The sequence below is a fragment of the Pongo pygmaeus genome, chromosome 9 (assembly GCF_028885625.2).
Source record: "Pongo pygmaeus isolate AG05252 chromosome 9, NHGRI_mPonPyg2-v2.0_pri, whole genome shotgun sequence".
Classification (NCBI taxonomy): Eukaryota; Metazoa; Chordata; class Mammalia; order Primates; family Hominidae; genus Pongo; species Pongo pygmaeus.
In genome coordinates, this window is record NC_072382.2 from 3,974,897 (window position 1) to 3,993,470 (window position 18,574).

General features: G+C 48.1%; 1 protein-coding gene across 1 annotated transcript in view; it reads left to right on the top strand.

Moving 5' to 3' along the window:
* SHANK2 (SH3 and multiple ankyrin repeat domains 2) overlaps positions 1 to 18,574 on the top strand; it is a 669,064-nt gene that overhangs the window by 217,951 nt on the left and 432,539 nt on the right. The window contains exon 11 of the mRNA XM_063670714.1: positions 15,542 to 15,608. Within this exon, the coding sequence (XP_063526784.1) occupies positions 15,542 to 15,608 (67 nt within the window). The remainder of the gene's footprint in view (positions 1 to 15,541; positions 15,609 to 18,574) is intronic.

Sequence of the window (18,574 nt, forward strand, 5' to 3'; positions counted from 1 at the left end):
AACAACATTGAGGAAAACCATCCCTGGTTCTTTGCTGTTTCTTTCCCTCTTGGTCTCCCTCCCTTCTCCTCTCTCCATTTGCTTCTTTCTCCTGAACTTTTACCTGCCAGTTACAAGGAATTTAATCACGATCTTTAGATTTTTCCTAATACAGTAAATGCCTTTTGATTTTTTTTATTCCTAGAGGAATTGAAATGCAATTTTATGTTATTTAATTGTGTTTAATTTAATTCTCATACCTCCCATCCATTTTAGCACATAGAGCCCCCTGGGTATTCCATATGGTCCCTGAAGGGTCCAAGTTGTCATATAGGGTCTATCATTTAGGACAAATGAAGGAAAAGAAGGAAAACAAATCTCTTTATATAATAAGTTTCTTCTTTCTCACTGGGATTAATTATAAATTGAATGCCTTTTTTTTCTAAAGGACATGACCTAACCTGAATTTATTTATAAACATACCAGGAGGTTGTGAGAGGATGGGAGGGTAGGGGTTTTTTGTTTTGTTTTGTTTTGTTTTGTTTTTTTAATTTCCTTTTCTTTGCTGGAGAAGTGGAGGGGAAAGGAAATGAATGAGGAACTGGCTTAAAATCTATAGTTCAGTTCCCTGAGACTGTAAATTGATAAGTCCAGAGAACTGAAGGAAAGAAGACAGTTTTCCCGGGCGATCTTTTTGTGGTCAATTTTCGTTCCTGTCTCAGAAATTGTTCCCCGATGTGACGCATGATAGTGATTTTAATGAAATTGTTAATTTGGGTTTCTGTAGAAGCTGACCAAATAAAACTCCGTATAAACACCTGTATTAGTTCATTTTCACACTGCTGATAGACATACCCAAAACTGGGAACAAAAAGAGGTTTAAGTGGTTTTGGAGGAAGTCTGGGGGTGAATGCTGATCTTCTGAGTGTGACGTTACTTGCAGGAGCACCCCCTTCGTTTCTGCAAATGCTGAGGTGTTTAGAGATGCATCATCGTGGTGCACGATGCATCATCATGGTTTAGCATGTGGACTTACAGTTCCACACGGCTGGGGAGGCCTCAGAATCATGGCAGGAGGCAAACGGCACTTCTTACATGGTGACAGTAAGAGAAAAAATGAGGAAGAAGCAAAAGCAGAAACCCCTGGTAAACCTATGAGATCTCCTGAGACTTATTCACTATCACGAGAATAGCATGGGAAAGACCAGCCCCCATGATTCAATTACCTCTCCCCAGGTCCCTCCCACAACATGTGGGAATTCTGGCAGATGCAATTCAAGTTGAGATTTGGATGGGAACACAGCCAAACCATATCAACACCCAACTAGTCCATTTTTTAAAAATGTAGTTGATACCCCATAGGCATGATTTTAGCTTATATAATTTGTTAAACTTCCTTCACATCATTGAATGAAGTAAAATATTTTCTGCTTGCATAAGGTCACCTGGTGTCACCACCACCTTCATAAGCTGACTTCGCTTCTCTTCTCTTTTCTTTTTTTTTTTTTTTTTTGACAGAGTCTTACTCTGTCGCCCAGGCTGGAATGCAGTGGTGCAATCTCAGCTCTCTGCAACCTCCGCCTCCCAGGTTCAAGCAATTCTCCTGCCTCAGCCTCCCAAGTAGCTGGGATTACAGGTGCCCGCCACCACGCCCAGCTGATTTTTGTATTTTTAGTAGAAACGGGATTTCACCATGTTGGCCAGGCTGGTCTCAAACTCCTGACCTCAGGTGATCCTCCCACCTCTGCCTCCCAAAGTGCAGGGATTACAGGCATGAGCCACTGTGCCTGGCCACTGACCACTTCTACCACCATTCTCTCTCCTGTCATTTTGGAGTAGGAGATGATGTTCCTGAGCAAACGACAACAGCTGTGAGTCTTACTCCCTGGCCCATAGAAGCTGCAAGTGCACTCCCAACTTCTGTGAGGCTGATGTCTCCAGTTCTTGGCCTGAGTCCTGTAATCACTGCCTTTCTCCACCCTCTGGGAAAACAGATAATTAATTTTATTCTAATGATAGCAATGGTGAGGTTGCAAAAAAGGAGAAGTTGGGGGACAAATAAAGTTTAAAACCACCTACTTCACACACACACAAATAGCCAAAATTAAGAAGATGGACAGTGCCAAGTGTTGTCTGTGAGAATGTGGAGTAACTAGGGCATGGAATGCTAACTCTCCACTCTGAGAAGGCAGGTTTCTTTTTTTTTTTTTTTTTTTTTTTGAGATGGAGTCTCACTCTGTTGCCCAGGCTGGAGTGCAGTAGTACGATCTTGGCTCACTGCAACCTCCACCTTCCGGGTTCAAGCTGGGGCAACAGAGCAAGACTCCATCTCAAAAACAAAACAAAACAAAAAGAACAACAATAACAAAAAAACTCATCCGACTCTGTGCTTAAGGCCTGCGTGTTTTGTGGCATGTACTTTTAGCTGAATTAAAACAGTACAAAAAATTAGGGGAAAGAGGCATGTGGAGACCTGTGCATGTGGAGTGATTTTGGAGGAAGTCTGGGGATGAATGCCGATCTTCTGAGTGTGACATTACTTACAGGAGCACCCCCTTCGTTTCTGCAAATGCTGAGGTGTTTAGAGAGGGATGCATCATCATGGCTTAGCAAAAATCGAATTATGTACACATGTGCCCCCAGCACATGCACACATGCCCCCAGCACATGCACACACACACATACACACACATATACACCACCAAGCAACATGTAAACAGTTGTGTAATCCAGTTTGGCAGTGTATTGATTTTCATTGCTCTATTCTTTCAACTTTTTATTTTATTTTTTTTTTTTTTGAGATGCAGTCTTGCTCTGTTGCCCAGGCTGGAGTGCAGTTGTGTGATCTCAGCTCACTGCAACCTCTGCCTCCCGGGTTCAAGTGATTCTGCTTCCTCAGCCTCCCAAAAGGCTGGGATTACAGGTGTCTGCCACCACGCCCAGCTAATTTTGTATTTTTAGTAGAGATAGGATTTTGCCACTTTGGCCAGGCTGGTCTCGAACTCCTGACCTCAAGTCATCTGTCCACCTCAGACTCTCAGTGTGCTGGGATTACAGGTGTGAGCCACCACACCCAGACTATTCCTTCAGCTTTTTCGGTGGGTGTGACACTTTTCATAACCGAATCATGGGGATGGGAGAGGCAGTGGTTGCTTCTGCTCCTGCGTGTCCATCTATGACAATCGAGTGTGCAGTAGCCTCTTCCTACCCTCTGCTCCCTGAAAACAGACCACGTGAGGGGAGAGATTCTCAAGCCTTGTGCAGGTTCCAGACACCTCTGACCTGGGTGTTTGCTGGGAACCCTAGGTGTCCCTGAGGAAGGAAAATAGATTCTGCATACTCTTGTGCTAAGCAAGTTGTTCTGGGTTGAATGGTGTCCCCCTAAATTCCTGCATTGAAGCCCTAATCCTCAGTACCTCTGAATGTGACTGTAGTTGGAGATGGGACCTTTGAAGAGGTAATTAAGTTAAATTGAGGTCACTAGGCTGGGCCCTAATCTGAAATGACCAGTGTCCCTATAGGAAGAGGAGATGAGGACACAGACACACAGAGAGGCACCACGGTGTTAGGACACAGAGAGAAGGTGGCCCAATGCAAGCCAAGGAGAGAGGCCTCAGGAGGACCCAGCCCTGTGGTGCCTTGATCTCAGACTCCAACCTCCAGGACAGTGAAATGATAAGTGTCTGTGGCTTATGCCGCCCGGTCTGTGGTGCTTAGTGACGGCAGCCTGATCAAACTCATACACAAGTGCACCCCACTGTCAGCCATGATTTCTTTCTTTGGTTACTCTCCTGCAGAAAATGGTGTTCCATTTTTGCTTTGGAACCAAATATCATTGCTAATATTCCTCTTCCCTTTTTTTAAGCAGGAGGCTGTGCCTGGGCTGTTGTACAAGAGAACTTTCTGTAGTTAGAGCCACATGAAGCCATGTGTGTAACGCTTGCCTTCGCCTAGGCTTTGGAATCGAATGGACAGGGCCTTCCTTTATGCAATGAAGAAATGTCACTCATTTGAGCTCTCAAAGCCTGTTTTCTGATGTGCAGAGCAAGGATCATGACAGCTCTACTTCCTCAAGGCATGCCGTGAGGGTGGAATTTAGAGACTGTATTTAGATGCTGGGCTGTGTGTTGTGTTGGGTAAACATGGGTAGTTATCGTTATGATCAGCTTGATCACTCTCCTCATCGTTACAGCACTGGAAAGCCAGCCTAGCAACATCTGTAATCCCCACAAATCTCCTCTTCTCACAACAGACTCAGCCTCCCTCCTTCTGTGCCGTGAGTCTAGGTTTCCTGGAGGCCAAGTAGAAAAATCTAACTGCCCTATGGGCTCACGCCTTTCTAGCCCCAGGGTCCCACCAGAGCCACTCTCTTGAAAATCATTCCTCTGCAAACATCAAAGAACTGTTGCTTTTCTCTCAAGATTTCTGGGAGCAAATGATGTCCTTCAATGCCATTGCTATTTCAAAGGAAAAATTTACATTTTATTGGCAAATCCTTCTGGGAGAGGGAGGTTGCATTTGGTCCACATGAAAGAATTATTTCCCATTCTTTTGTGTGTTGTTAAACTAACACGCTGATGTTTTTCGAGGTTTTTATTCCCTTGACTGCCATACGTATTTCACAGGACAGAGGATAATACTGCCCAGAAGGTCTCTTCTACCCTAAGAGGGGTAAGGGGCTGTGGCCTCCTCCAAGGAGGTGGCCGGTTTTTCCCCTGGCTGACGTTTCAACATCTTGGCTGGAAACCGAACGACTAAATGGAGGTAGATCAGTTGGGTCGTGGTTTGACATTGATGTTGATTAGGTCAGAAACTTTCAAATGCTGAAAGTGGTTTTCCTCCTCATATATGATCCCCCAACGCCAGCCCCTAGTTCAGCATTTCCCTTGTAATTAGAGTCACCTTGGTGCTGAACCCCAGCATCCCTGGGAGGTAACTTGCCAATATCGGTGCAGCTCTGGAGGCCTGGTCTGAATTCCAGATTGCTGTGCAGCCTTCGGAGCTTCTGCTTGATCCCAGGACCAAAAGAACAAGGTCAACCAGGTCACCCAGAACACCTGCAGATCCCCATGACCGTGTCTGAGCTGCAGTCATGGCAAAATTGCAGATTGGAACTGCGGCAGGAAAAAAAGCGCAGCCACTCCCATGCACAGGCAGAGTCTGTTTCCCTCCTTGGCAGCTTGACATGCTGTCTATGTGGGGCACTGTCCTGAGGACACCGTGTAAGGAAGCCAGCCTGGTCTGTTGGGGGATGGGAGGATGCATGGAAGAAAACAGATGTGTTCCAGCCAACAGCGAGGCCAATGTAAGCCCATCCTGCACCTGCCAGCCAGGCTGACCCTCTATTTAAATGCAGTCACAGGAGGGAGTCCAGAGCAGCAGTCCTCAGATCCATGCAGCCCTTAGTTTTAGCATGGTCTCTTAAGCAACAATCTGTTTCACTGCTGCACTAGCAGGCAGAGTTCACTTTTCTTCTCAGTCTATTAAGATTTTTTTTTCTTTTTTTCTTTTTTTTTGAGACGGAATCTCACTCTGTTGTGCAGAGTGCAATGGCACGATCCTGGCTCACTGCAACCTCCACTTCCCAGGTTCAAGCGATTCTCCTGCCTCAGCCTCCCGAGTAGCTGGGATTACAGGCTCATGCCACCATGCCTGGCTAGTTTTTGTATTTTTGGTGGAGATGGGTTTTACTATGTTGGCCAGACTGGTCTCAAACTCCTGACCTCAAGTGATCTGCCTGCCTCGACTTCCCAAATTGTTGGGATTACAGGCATGAGCCTCCATGCCTGACCGAGTCTATTAAGTTTTATCATGAATCTATGTTGTTGTATCCGATGTGTCTTGGTAAGATATTTATCCAAAATCCGATCCTGCAACTGTCAAAGATGATTATGTAGATTTCTCCTGCTTATCTGCTAATGCGATGAATTATATTCGTCAATTTTCTTATTTCTGAAATACACTCACCTGGCCATGATATCATCTCCTTAATATATGGATCTCTGCATTCAATTTGGTGATACTGAATGGTGCTATTTTAAGTCATTTGCCAATTATTATTTGCTAATTAACTATTTTAATTCTCATGATAGTCATAGAAGAATCATACTTTTATTCTTATTCTCAGTTTCAGGAGCCTGAGAGGGGGGAGGTTGTCTGTGGTATCGGTGCTAGAAACCTCCCTCTGGGGCTGTCCAACGTCCACGCCTGTGGTCCTGACCACCACATGGTGCTGCCTGAGTGAAGTCTGGCCACAGTCCAGGGGGTCCCCTTTACTCAGCTGTGGGAGGGGTGCTGAAGGCTGGACCTGCTCCACCTTCTGTGGGACTGAGGGGCTGTTTCATCCCCAGCCTCTGGGGATACTGACAGAGGAGACCCAAGCAAGTCTTACTCAAATGCTCAGGGTCCTCCTCTAACCTGGGGGTCTCACTGGGTCACCCGGCATGGAACTGCTCCTACAACAGCTTCCCAGTCCCCAGCTGCTTCCTCTGGCCGGGGAGCCTGGCCCACGACGCCCCTGAGCCGGCACTTCAGGAGGTGTGGACGTTGCTTGAGTCAGCCCTGGCTCTATCTGGTCAGCCCCGGCAAGTTAGACGTAAAGTCCCGGAGCAACCAGGGGCTTCTGGGTAATACACATCGATTTGCAAAGGCCCTGGCCCAGCATGGGGTTTTAGCAAAGCCCTAGGGAGCTGTTCTGGAACCACAGAGGCCTCAACTGCCTCTCCAGATTCTGGGCTTTAGACTGGGGATGGGCAGAGATTCCCTTGAAGTTTGCAGGGGAACTCGGCGACCCCTGACCTTGGTGAGCCGGGATCCCAGGCCCACTCCCTGCCGTGCTTGGAGGATGCCTGTAATTAAAACATTCTTATCAGTACCTGGGGTCTTTGGGCATCAGTGGCTTCCTGAGTTGCCACAGGAGTCTGAAACAGATGGCGCACCGTTACCTGGAAGGAAACAAAGACGGGGACATCCCAAGTGCTTGGTTTCCCTCGTGCCTTTCCGAGGAGCCATTTTCCAGTTACGGCGAGGAGGTGTCAGGATCACAGAGACGCCTCTTAATAGCTCTCTGTGTTGGGAGGCACATTTCGTTTTGGCAAGAGAAGGAGGCTTCATCGGGGCAGTGGAGTGGCTTTCCTCCAAGTTCTGGCTGCGGATCCCAGGAGCTTGTTGAACAAGTGATGAGGAGAGAGGTGGCCTCCACCCTCGCCCGGGCTCTACCTCTTGGTGTCAGGGAACAGGTCACATTGTGGGCACCGCAGCAAGTCCACAGCCTCTCCAGGGCCCTGGCCACCCGAGAGCCACCCTCAAAGGTGACAGTCCCGCTCCATGGCGTCCTCACCACTGTGAAAAGCATTCGCATGTGCTGCCTGTGTCCCAGCCCTGAGCAGGAAGGCAGGGCTTTGTGGCACCTTGTCGGAGCCCGGGGCTGGCCTGGGTGACAGGTGCAACAGGCTGGGCGCTGTCTTTGTCTGTTCAGGCTGTCACATCACAAAATACCATAAAATGAGCTGGGTGCAATCCTGTAATCCCAGCACTTTGGGAGGCCTAGGCCAGCAGATCACTTGAGGTCAGGAGTTTGAGATCAGCCTGGCCAGCATGGTGAAACCCTGTCTCTACTAAAAATACAAAAAATTAGCCGGGCATGGTGGCATGTGCCTGTAATCCCAGCTACATAGGAGGCTGAGGCAGGAGAATCACTTGAACCCAGGAGGCAGAGGCTGCAGTGACTGGAGATCATGCCACTGCACTCAAGCCTGGGTGACAAGAGCAAAACTCCACCTCAAAAAAAAAAAAACCACAAAACAAAACAAAAAAAAAAACATAAACTGTGTGGCTTATAGACAATAGGCAGGGATCCGTTATAGCTCCAGAGGCTGTGAGTTCACGATCAAGGGCCAGCAGATGGGCTGTCTGATGAGGGCCCACTTCCTGGACGGCGGTCTTCTTGCTGTGTCCTCACATGGTGGAAGGGGTGAGGCTCTCTCTGCGGCCTCTTTTCCAAGGGCACTAATCTCATTTATGAGGGCTCCACCCTCATGACCTCATCACCTCCCAAAGGCCCCAGCTCCTAACACCCTCACACTGGGGCTTCCATTTCAACACATGAATTCAGAGGGGTCCTCAAATATCCAGACCACGGCAGAAATCTGCATGGCCCCTGGGCTCAGGGAGAGTCATTTCGTTATTCAGAATGCAGGCTTACGCGAAGCAGGAACAGCGTCACAGCAGGTCAAGTTCAGTGCGAGGTGGTATAGGATGCAGCACTTTGTGGTGTTTAGTGAAGGGTGGGCGGGTGGGCTTGAGCCCAGGAGAGGTATTTTGCACACAGTGCTGGAGCTGTCTAGGGAGCTGTCTTGAAAGGGGTTGCCTGATATAATAGGAGCAGTGGAATTCAGATCCTCGGAGAACTGTGGCGAGGACCAACCAGACAGCCCCAGGTCCTCCTCGCCTGCCTGTCTGGCTGGCTCATTTCCCACCATCAAGCCCGTCCAGGTCCCGAGTCCCTGTGGGGCCGTCCTTGCTCCCGGCACCACCCCACTCCACCTTCCACCATCCTGAGACCATGCCATGCCTAAGAGCACCCAGGCTGTTCCTCGCATTTCCCCGCTGTATTAGTCTGTTTTCACGCTGCCGATAAAGACATACCTGAGACTGGGAAGAAAAAGTTTTAATGGACTTACAGTTCTACATGGCTGGGGAGGCCTCACAATCCTGGTGGAAGGCAAGGAGGGGCAAGTCCCATCTTACATGGATGGCGGCAGGCAAAGAGAGCTTGTGCAGAGAAACTCCCCTTTTTAAAACGATCAGATTGACTGGGCACGATGGCTCATGCCTGTATTCCCAGCACTTTGGGAGGCTGATGTGGGCAGATAACTTGAGGTCAGGAGTTCGAGACCAGCCTGCCCAACATGGTGAAACCCCATCTCTACTAAAAATAGAAAAATTAGCCAGGTACGGTGGCAGGCGCCTGTAATCCCAGCTACTTGGGAGGCTGAGGCAAGAGAATCACTTGAACCTGGGAGATGGAGGTTGCAGTGAGCCGAGATCGCGCCACTGCACTCTAGCCTGGGTGACAGAGTTAGACTCCAAAAAAAAAAAAAAACCATCATATCTCCTACCGGGTCCCTCCCACAACACGTGGGAATTATGGGAGCTATGAGATGAGATTTGGGTGGGGACACAGAGCTGTTGAAAAAAAAATGTGGGCTCCCTCCTGACATTCCTGCATCTTTGGGGGTCCCTCTGGCCCTGAATGCCAAGGGCAGAGCCCCCAGGGCCCCTGGCAGGGTGTCCATCTGCTTTCCTCTACTTGTTAATGCCAGTGCTAACTCTTGCAGGGGGCTTTGTCAGCACCAGCAAAAGGTCCCCATCTCAGATATGATTGCTTCATTCCAGGAAAACCCAGTTGAGGGCACCGAGGCTTACAACGGGGGGTGATTCCCACAAGAACTCATCCTGTGGTGCCGTCATCACACAAAACTTCAGCCATCGATGCTGCCTGGAACTGTAGATCACACTTCAAATGCAGGATGTCAATCATAACGTCACAGCAAAGGCTCCGGAAAGTGATGCTAGCTCTGTCTTGGGGCAAGAGCTAAGGGGAGCCCCCTGAGAGGCAGCCCCCAAGGACATAGCAAGAAATCCCAGCTCTGAGGGAGACAGGTGGGGAGGCAGTAGGAGCTGGGACCTCAGCCCCACACTTGGCTGAGAGAGGCCAGCGAGGGAGGACGCCCTCTGCATCTTCCCTGGAGGCCCCGGCCCTCCCTTTCCTTTGAGATCCACAGAAGAGAAACACAGACTGTTGCTTTGTGTTACATAACTCTTGTTTAAATGTCCATAAAAGGCCTTCCTCCTTCCCAGCCAGCAGATATGGAAGTGAGAATTAGGATGATTTAGAATGTCAGTGAGGCGTCTCATACAAATACCCAGTGTGGTGCAATGACACTGCCCAGGTGGCCGCCTGCTGCTCTGCTGTCCAGTGGCATGGCACAGAACTGGCTGCCCATCGTCCAAATTCTCCCAGCCTCCTGTCTGTCCAAGGATGCTGGCTGGGCCCCAGCCATGGAGACATCTTACCTGTTCCTGTTTTTCAGGGCTCCCTGTTATTGTCTGTCCCCAGATGCCTCCCAGGGCCATGGTTTCTTGTCACCTCCTCACTGCAGAAGCCAGGGTTCCCTTTGCTTCACATGTGGATGCCTCCCATGACCTGCCAGTCGGTGCCTTCTGCGCTGACCTCTGACCTTCCTCCCTCCACACATCCATCTTGCCTGTCTTGCTGGCACATTCACCGCGTCTGACATCCATTCTCCAAACCTTTGTCTGAGCTGTAACCCCCGCCAGGTGCTCCTTCTCCAGGTACTCCAAAGCTGGCGATGGCTTGCGAAGGGACGCGACAGGAAGTCTCTCTGCATCCCATGGGGGTGAGGGGCTCCGTCCTGCTCTGGGTTTCTTTAAACCCTAACATTTCCCCCTCAAGGTTGCATTATGGCCGTACCCTGCAGGCAGGCATCTGCCTGTATTACCAAAATGTCATTTGAAACAAGGAAGGAGGAGGACAGTTGAATTAATGGGGGAAAAACAGGCGAGGTGTAGAAAGCAGAGTTCTCATTTCTTCACTGGCTCCCCTCCAGGCCTCTAGGGCTCTGAAAAACCTGGACAAAGCAGCCTCCGTTCTTACAGGACTTGTCCTTCCCCTGCGCAGGGCACTTTTCACCATAGAAGATTCTGTGGGTGCCCAGCCTGAGTGTGGCTTGTCATAACCCTCGAGGATAATTTGTCATTGTTGTTTCTTGTGCTTCTGTTTTTTACAAAGGTGTTTGAACTGTGATTATATCATAACTTTTTAAAAAAATGCCACAGTCCATGAAAATGACAGTGTATTATATGCTAAGGTGATTAGATGAAGAGTTTGAACCCAAATGGCTTGAGTGAATGTCTTGGCTTCGGTGCTAACTATGACGTGGAGCGAGTTCCTTATCTCTCTGTGCCTCATTTTCCCCCTCTGTTGAATAGAGATAATGGTGCCCACTTCATAGAGCTGTAAAATCAAAAGAGGTCCCTCCTGGGAATTCACTCAGAGCAGCGTGTGGCACCTGAGCCCCAGCTGTGTCTCTGCTGTGAGTATTCTTTTCGCTGCTATGCACACCTGCAGCTACAGAGACAGACCCCACACTCTGCCTTCCTCATGCACCCACACTCTGCCTTCCTCATGCACCCAGACCAGCAGCCTGACACCAGCTGGACAACACTGAGCAATGCTGAGACGTCACATAAGACCCAGTTCCCTCTTCCTTCTCCCAGAAGACTTTTACTGGGAACCCATAAGCCAAGCATAGGGCGGGCAGTGCCAGAGGACAGGCAGGAGGCTCCTTTCTGCCAAGAGGATTTTCTAGGCCTTGAAATCATCAAGGGGAGAAACAGTCAGACAATTATCACGAGTAAATGTTTGCATTGTTCTCATTTGCACTGTGAGTTGAGTCCTTTAGACCAGCAGGGAGGTGCCTGGGCTTAAGCTCCTAGGGCTTTTCTTTGGAAGGAGAATCCCGGAATCACTAGGGGATGGTCCACGTGCGTGTTATTTCAGCAGCTGTCCTAGGTGTGTGTTCCAGTGCAGACGTGGGTGTGCCCTTGTGTGTATCTGACTGTGCATTTTTGTGGGGTGCTGAGTGACCTGGGGGGTGGGTTACCTTTACAATGAGCAGTCTGCAGTGTTTGAAGACATAGCCAGTCATCATTTTTCTAATCATAGCAAACTTTTTTTTTTTTTTTGAGACCGAGTCTCGCTCTGTCACTGAGCTGGAGTGCAGTGGCACGATCTTGGCTCACTGCAGTCTCCACCTCCCAGGTTCAAGTGATTCTCCTGCCTCAGCTTCCTGAATAGCTGAGACTACAGGTGCATGCTACCACACCCAGCTAATTTTTGTATTTTTAGTAGAGTTGGGGTTTCACCATGTTGGCCAGGATGGTCTCCATCTCTTGACCTAGTGATCTGCCCACCTCAGCCTCCCAAAGTGCCAGTATTACAGGTGTGCGCCACAGTGCCCGGCCCATAGCATACTTTTTTAGGGTTGATTGGTCACGTGCCAGGCACTGCTCTAAACCTTTACTTGTGAGATCTCAATAAATCCACACACCAAACCCATTTCACAGGTGAGAAGACCTAGGTTTGTGGATTACACGTAATGCCCAGTGTCACATAGTGCAAGTCTGGATTTACACCCAGCCAGCCCAGGCCAGAGCCCATGCCCTCCACCTCTGTGGCAGCATCCGTTCGCCAGACCGCCAGTTTCACCTCAGGCATTCGGCAAGGGCTGGTCTGTAGGAATGCAGGAGAGATGCCTGGGCCTTGTGGGCAGGTAGGTCTAGTGCCATCCTGGAGCCAGCACAACCATCAGAGGCCTGGAAAAGGAAATGTCTGGCTCAGAGCAAGCCAGGGCATGGGTCCACATCACCTAAGTCAAGTTCCCAAAGCTGAGTTGGAGGTGGGCTCTAGGAAGAGATGGTCCCCTTTTGGGAGGAGGGCACCTCAGCTTCTGTCTCTCTGAATGTGGCCTGGAGACATGCTTATCTCTAAAGCCACCTTTTCTACGTTCATGCCCAAGGGAAGCCACCAGTCAGGAGGCTTCCCCCACATCTTAGTCCATTCTCACACTGCTATGAAGAAATACCTGAGACTGGGTGATTTATAAAGAAAAGAGGTTTAATCGATGTACAGTTCTGCATGGCTGGGGAGCCCTCAAGAATCTTACAATCATGACATAAGGCACCTCTTCACAGGGTAGCAGGAGAGAGAATGAGTGTCAGCAGGGGAAATGCCAGACACTTATAAAACCATCAGATCTCATGAGAACTCACTCACTATCACGAGAACAGCATGGGGAAACCACCCCCGTGATTCAATTACCTCCCACCAGGTCCCTCCCTCGACATATGGGGATTATGGGGATTATAATTCAAGATGAGATTTGGGTGGGGACACAGACAAACCGTCTCACCTCACAGCTCTGCCCTGTGGTCCTGCCCATAAGTCTTTGGGCAGAGACCATCTAACTGTTGAAACCAAGGGGTGGATCTGATGATCTCTGAATTCCTTTCAGGGTTATTTTGCCTTCTTCCTGAAGAGTGGCATACATTTGTGACCAGATAGCTCTGTCACCCTCTTCTGTCAAATCCAAGAAGTCCGACAGTCTTCTTTCATTTGTCTTATCTCCATCCCCTTCCATTCAAACTGGCAGTGTTCCTGTTCTTATAATCCCATACATTATCAAGTGATGTTCCAGCCATACCCTCAGTGTTCGTTCTGTTGCAATGTGGATAGGCTTTTTCACTTTTTGCCGTATGGATAGACTGAGAATCTTCCAAATCTTCAAGCTCTGGTTCCTTTTTGCTTAACAATTCCTTCTTCGATTCATCTCTCTCCTTTTGCATTTTACTGTAAGCAGTCAGGAGGATTCAGCTGCTCCTTCAGCACTTTGCTTAGAAATCTCTTCAGCTAAATATCTGATTTTATCGCTTACACAGTCTACCTTCCACAAAAATACTAGAACACAGTTGAGCCAAGTTCTTTGCCACTTTAGAACGAGCATCACTTTTCCTCCAGTTTCCAGTAACGTGTTCTTCATCTCCATCTGATATCTCAGCAGAATCATTCTAACATTCGTATTTCTAGCATGCACCTCAAAACTCTTCCAGCCTGTAATCATTACCCAGTTCCAAAGCATTTCCATAATATTTTTAGATATTTGGTTTTTTTCACCAACAGCATATTTATTAAAAAAAAAAAAATATATATATATATATATGTGTGTGTGTGTGTTTGTGTGTGTGTGTATATATTTGGCCAGGCACAGTGGCTCATGCCTGTAATCTCAGCACTTTGGGAGACAGGCTGATCACTTGAGGCCAAGAGTTTGAGACCGTCCTGGCCAACATGGCAGAACCCTGTCTCTACTAAAAAAAAAAAAATACATATATATGTATGTACATATATTAGCCAAACACAGTGGCACATGCCTGTAATTCCAGATACTTGGGAGCCTGAGGCACAAGAATCACTTGAGCCTGGGAGGCAGGGATTGCAGTGAGCCAAGATCACATCACTGCACTCCAGCCTGGATGACAGAGCAAGACCCTGCCTAAAAAAAAAAAAAAAGTGTGTGTGTGTGTGTATATTATGAGACATTTCAGAATAGCCTGCTGCTGCCAACGGCCAATCATTCTAAATAAAGTCCCAAATTATTACATAAATTTGAGCTTTAAAAATATTCTTTAAGAAAAAATAAAAACTGAAGAGCGACGACTTTCTGAGGAATGTGACCTAAAGGAAAAGTCCTTTGAGGCCTACAGATGCCCTAAGTAAGGAAGAAAAAAACACAAAACCAAAAATCACCCACCCTACCTTACCAGATCACCTCACAAGAAGAAAAGTTGATTTAAATTAAACAAATGAAGTAAGCCCATGTTGGGAAGATGTTACAGATATCTGTAACACAAGAAGATGTTACAGATATTTGTTACAGCCACACCCCACTCCTGGCACTAAAGTCTGCATTTGTTTATAATTTATTGTAAAGAATTGGCTCATATGATTATGAGGTTGGCCAATTTGAAATCAGTAGGTAAGGCTGGAAACTCAGGCAGGAGTTGATGCCTTAGTCTTAAGGAAAAACTTCTTCCATAGGAAACCTCAATTTCTGCTCATAAGGCCCCCAGCTGATTGGATAAGGTCCACTTGCATTATGACTTGACATCAGCACATTGTAGATGTATGTGTATTTCTCCAGGCTGGCATCTGAATGCCTGGCTCTTTTGTGGGTTATATGCATTGGCCCTGAGCCCAAGGTCTCTCCTTCTGAGACACTGTGTGCCTTGCCCGTGTGGTCTCTGGTCCTGGCCTTCCTTATGGGTCTCCATGGCCATCCTAGGATACTTGGCTTTACCTGCCTGGCTGCTCTCCCATATCAAAGATCATGTATCTTTAGGCAACAGATCTGTAGGGCCTGAGTTGGAACAATTTCCTGTAGGTGATGGTTTTTTGTCACTCATCTGGCTGTGCATACATCTATGGATAGAATTTTTCCCACAGAACTGAAATCTGATGAGTTTTAAATGCTTTTTTTGAGGTTTCCCCTTTTCTCCAGTTATGTAGATTGGCATGCATCTAATCAGATAAACGGGGCTCCGGGGTATGAGAGCGGGAACCAATCAAGCCCCGTGGGTACACAGGACATAGTCAATGGGGAGATTTCCAGACTCAGGCCTGGTTGAATCCTCAGCTGCTCTCTGGGTAATTTGCCCCACATGCCTTCTGGACAGAGGCCCCCACTCATATAGGTTGTAGAGCAATGACAACCTTATCATCATAGAACAGCCAACTGCTTTGAGAGAAGCAAGTGTGGTGGTTGGCAAGGTGAGTGGATGAGTGTTGCTAGATATTGCGGCTGCCATTTTAAGAGTTGTGATTGGACTCCTTTTGGTGTTAGGCCTTCAGTGATGTAATAGTATATGCAGAAATCATTGTTCTGCAGGTGACACTTAACTTAATGTGATTTTCACTTTGCAGGTGGCCATAATAGCAGGCAACTTTGAGCTGGCAGAATACATCAAGAACCACAAGGAAACAGACATTGGTGAGTAGGCACGTGGAGAAACTGTGTTGGGATTTGGTTTGGAGATGCTCTGAGGAATCAGTCACTCACCAGCTTTTTAAAATGCTCCTAAGATTGGTTTAGAGCCTGCTTTTAGCAAAACTTAACATAGTATTAGCCCATTTTCTGTCTCTGGTCTTAACTTTTTTTAACTTATAGTGGGGATGGGGCTAAGGAAGACCTTAGAGGTTAGGCCGTCTGAAACGTGCCTCTCTAGAAGGATAATGTTCTGATCTATTCTGACAGCCCCCGTTGCAAGGTTTCTTTCCATGTGAACATCATTGATTTAGTAAAATGGGGAGAGGAACAGGAAGTGTTTAATTTATGCTAAGCGTTGGCGCTAGGATTCCCTATCTGATGTATGTATCTGATTTTCCCAATTAATGATAAAAATTGATACACGTCGTTATGCATTTGTCCAAACTGGTAGAATGTACAAGCCCAAGAGTGAACCCTAATGTAAACTATGGACTTTGACACTGTAGGCTCTCAGTTGTAACAAATGGCCCACTCCAGGGGGATGTTGATGACTGGGGAGACTGCACGTGAGGGGCAGGGGCTCTCTGGGTAAGCTCTATTCCTTCTGCTCGGTTTTACTGTGAACCTAAAACTGCTCTAAAAATATGACATCTTTTTTAAAAATCTAAAAAGAAAAGAAATCAAACTGGAGAATGTGCTAAGCATCAAGCAAGGGATGTAGGGCACGGCTCTTGATTGCTGAAACAAATTAATTTGCAGCTGATTTGGATGTGTTTATTGGAAGGTGCCGTAACATCCACGCTTCTATTTAGGCAAAGAGCTGGCGACCCGATGAGGGTGGAGAGAGAGCAAGTGGCATCCTCTCGGCTCCCCTCTGGTTGCCTCTGCTTCACTTCCTCCGCAGTTGTGCTGATGGCCGTTCCCCTTTTTAGTACCCCTTGTGCCAACCAGGAGGACAGTCTCTGGGGCTCCTCCTCTCTCCCATCGCCCTGCCATCGGCTGGGCCCAGTCTTGCAACTTGGATGAGCCCACTGGCCTGTTTCCTCCAGCCCCGCGCTTCCACAGGACCTGCAGCGGGGAGCAGTCCCATTGGACCGGCAGTGGTGAGCTTTCGAAGATGACATCACCCCATCAAAGGGGTCAGGGGGGTGCTCCTGGGTGTCGTTTATTGCCTGTGCCCCTCACCTCATTTTTGGCATCAGGGAAAGCAGAACTGTGTTTGGCTGTCGAGGCTTTACCGTGTGGCATGTGTGCCCTACATCGACCACGGCCGGTACCTGCCCCACCTTGGAGAGCCGCACGAAGATGCAGAGCCAAATCCATGGCTTGCATCATCAAGCACCTGTGCAGAGCCTAGGGGCCTCCCAAAGGCTGCACCTGACACTGACTTGCACATCCCTCCTGTGAGCCAGGGCAAATCACTTAATTGCTCTGAGATCCAGGGTTCTGCCAGGGCTGCATCAGCACCTCCATGAGCGCATTATAGAGATTGATGAGTTAATGTCTGCAAAATGATTTAGAAAATGAACTGAGCTCTCAGAATGCCAGAGACTGTCTTCCTGCTGCCTCCCTAATATGAAAGAGCAGCACACGGGCTAGCTTTGGTTTGAGAGCTAAAAATATCGGCTGCTGTGAAGGGAGTGGGACTCTCTTGACTAGGGGCACACAGTGAAGAAGGGAGGTGAGGGAGCGTGAGCACAGGTCCCACCCATGATGACAGGGGTTGTTGTTGGCACCCCTGGAGGCAGAGCCACCACCAGCTCCACGGATCCTGAGTTGTCTGGGATGGTAAGAAGCTTGGGCTACCCCATTGGGCTACCCTCACTGGGGCCTGTACTGCATAGAGGAAGGGGTGAAGTGGCTTCCTTATCCCAGCCCTCCACATGGAGCTGAGAGATACTGGGGCTGCTACCCCTGACCCTAAGCATTGCCCCATGGAGTCATAGCCACCATTCCTCCCTTCTGAGAAGATAAGGTCCAGCCACTAAACCCCCCTACTCAAAAACAGGAGGGGCCAGGCGCGGTGTCTCATGCCTGTAATCCCAGCACTTTGGGAGGCCAAGGCGGGTGGATCATCTGAGGTCAGGAGTTTGAGACCAGCCTGGCCAACATGGGAAACCCTGTCTCTACTAAAAATACAAAAATTAGCTGGGTGTGGTGGCAGGTGCCTGTAATCCCAGCTACTCGGGAGGCTGAGGCAGGAGAATCGCTTGAACCTGGGAGGTGGAGGTTGCAGTGAGCTGAGATTGCACCATTGCGCTACAGCCTGGGCAACAAGAGCTAAACTCCATCTCAAAACAAAAACAAAAACAAAACAAAACAAAAACCAGGATGACTTTCCAAGTACATTGAAGCACCGAGTTGATTTCACAATCCAGCTTGGGAGACATTTGTTGTCTTTTCAGTTTTGAGATATAATTATTATTAATACCTTCCCTATTTATGATGCAGACACCTCTTTAGGAACAGAGAGGTTTTCATTATTATAAAAGGAATGCCCATTTGTTGGGTGAATACATTTTAATTACCCTTTACCTGTTCTGATCAATTATTAACTGTAAACAGCACCCCCCTATTGAGAGAGGGGGGCACCCACCACAGGCTCACGTGACTAACATATTTCGAAGTGCAAGGATCGAGTTTGAGTCTCTCATGTCTGTATGTTTGTAAAATCCCCAGTTCTGCAGGAAAGAAGCAGGACTGGCTTTTACAATCAGCTTACACACGGAGTCAGTGTCTGTTTTTCCCTGATTTTTGGGCTTTCCCAGGGCCCCAAAGGGAAAGGATAGTTTAGAAAATCTATACTTGCCCACGCGGTTCCTTGTGCATCTACAAAGAAGAAGAAAAAAAACCTCTTGTTTCATCTGAGTCGTCTAAGGGTTCATGATTATGAACTAGCAAATTGGCATCAATGCAAACTGTGCCATTCAAATCAATTGTGTTGAAAGTTTCCCGGAGAGAGAGATGAA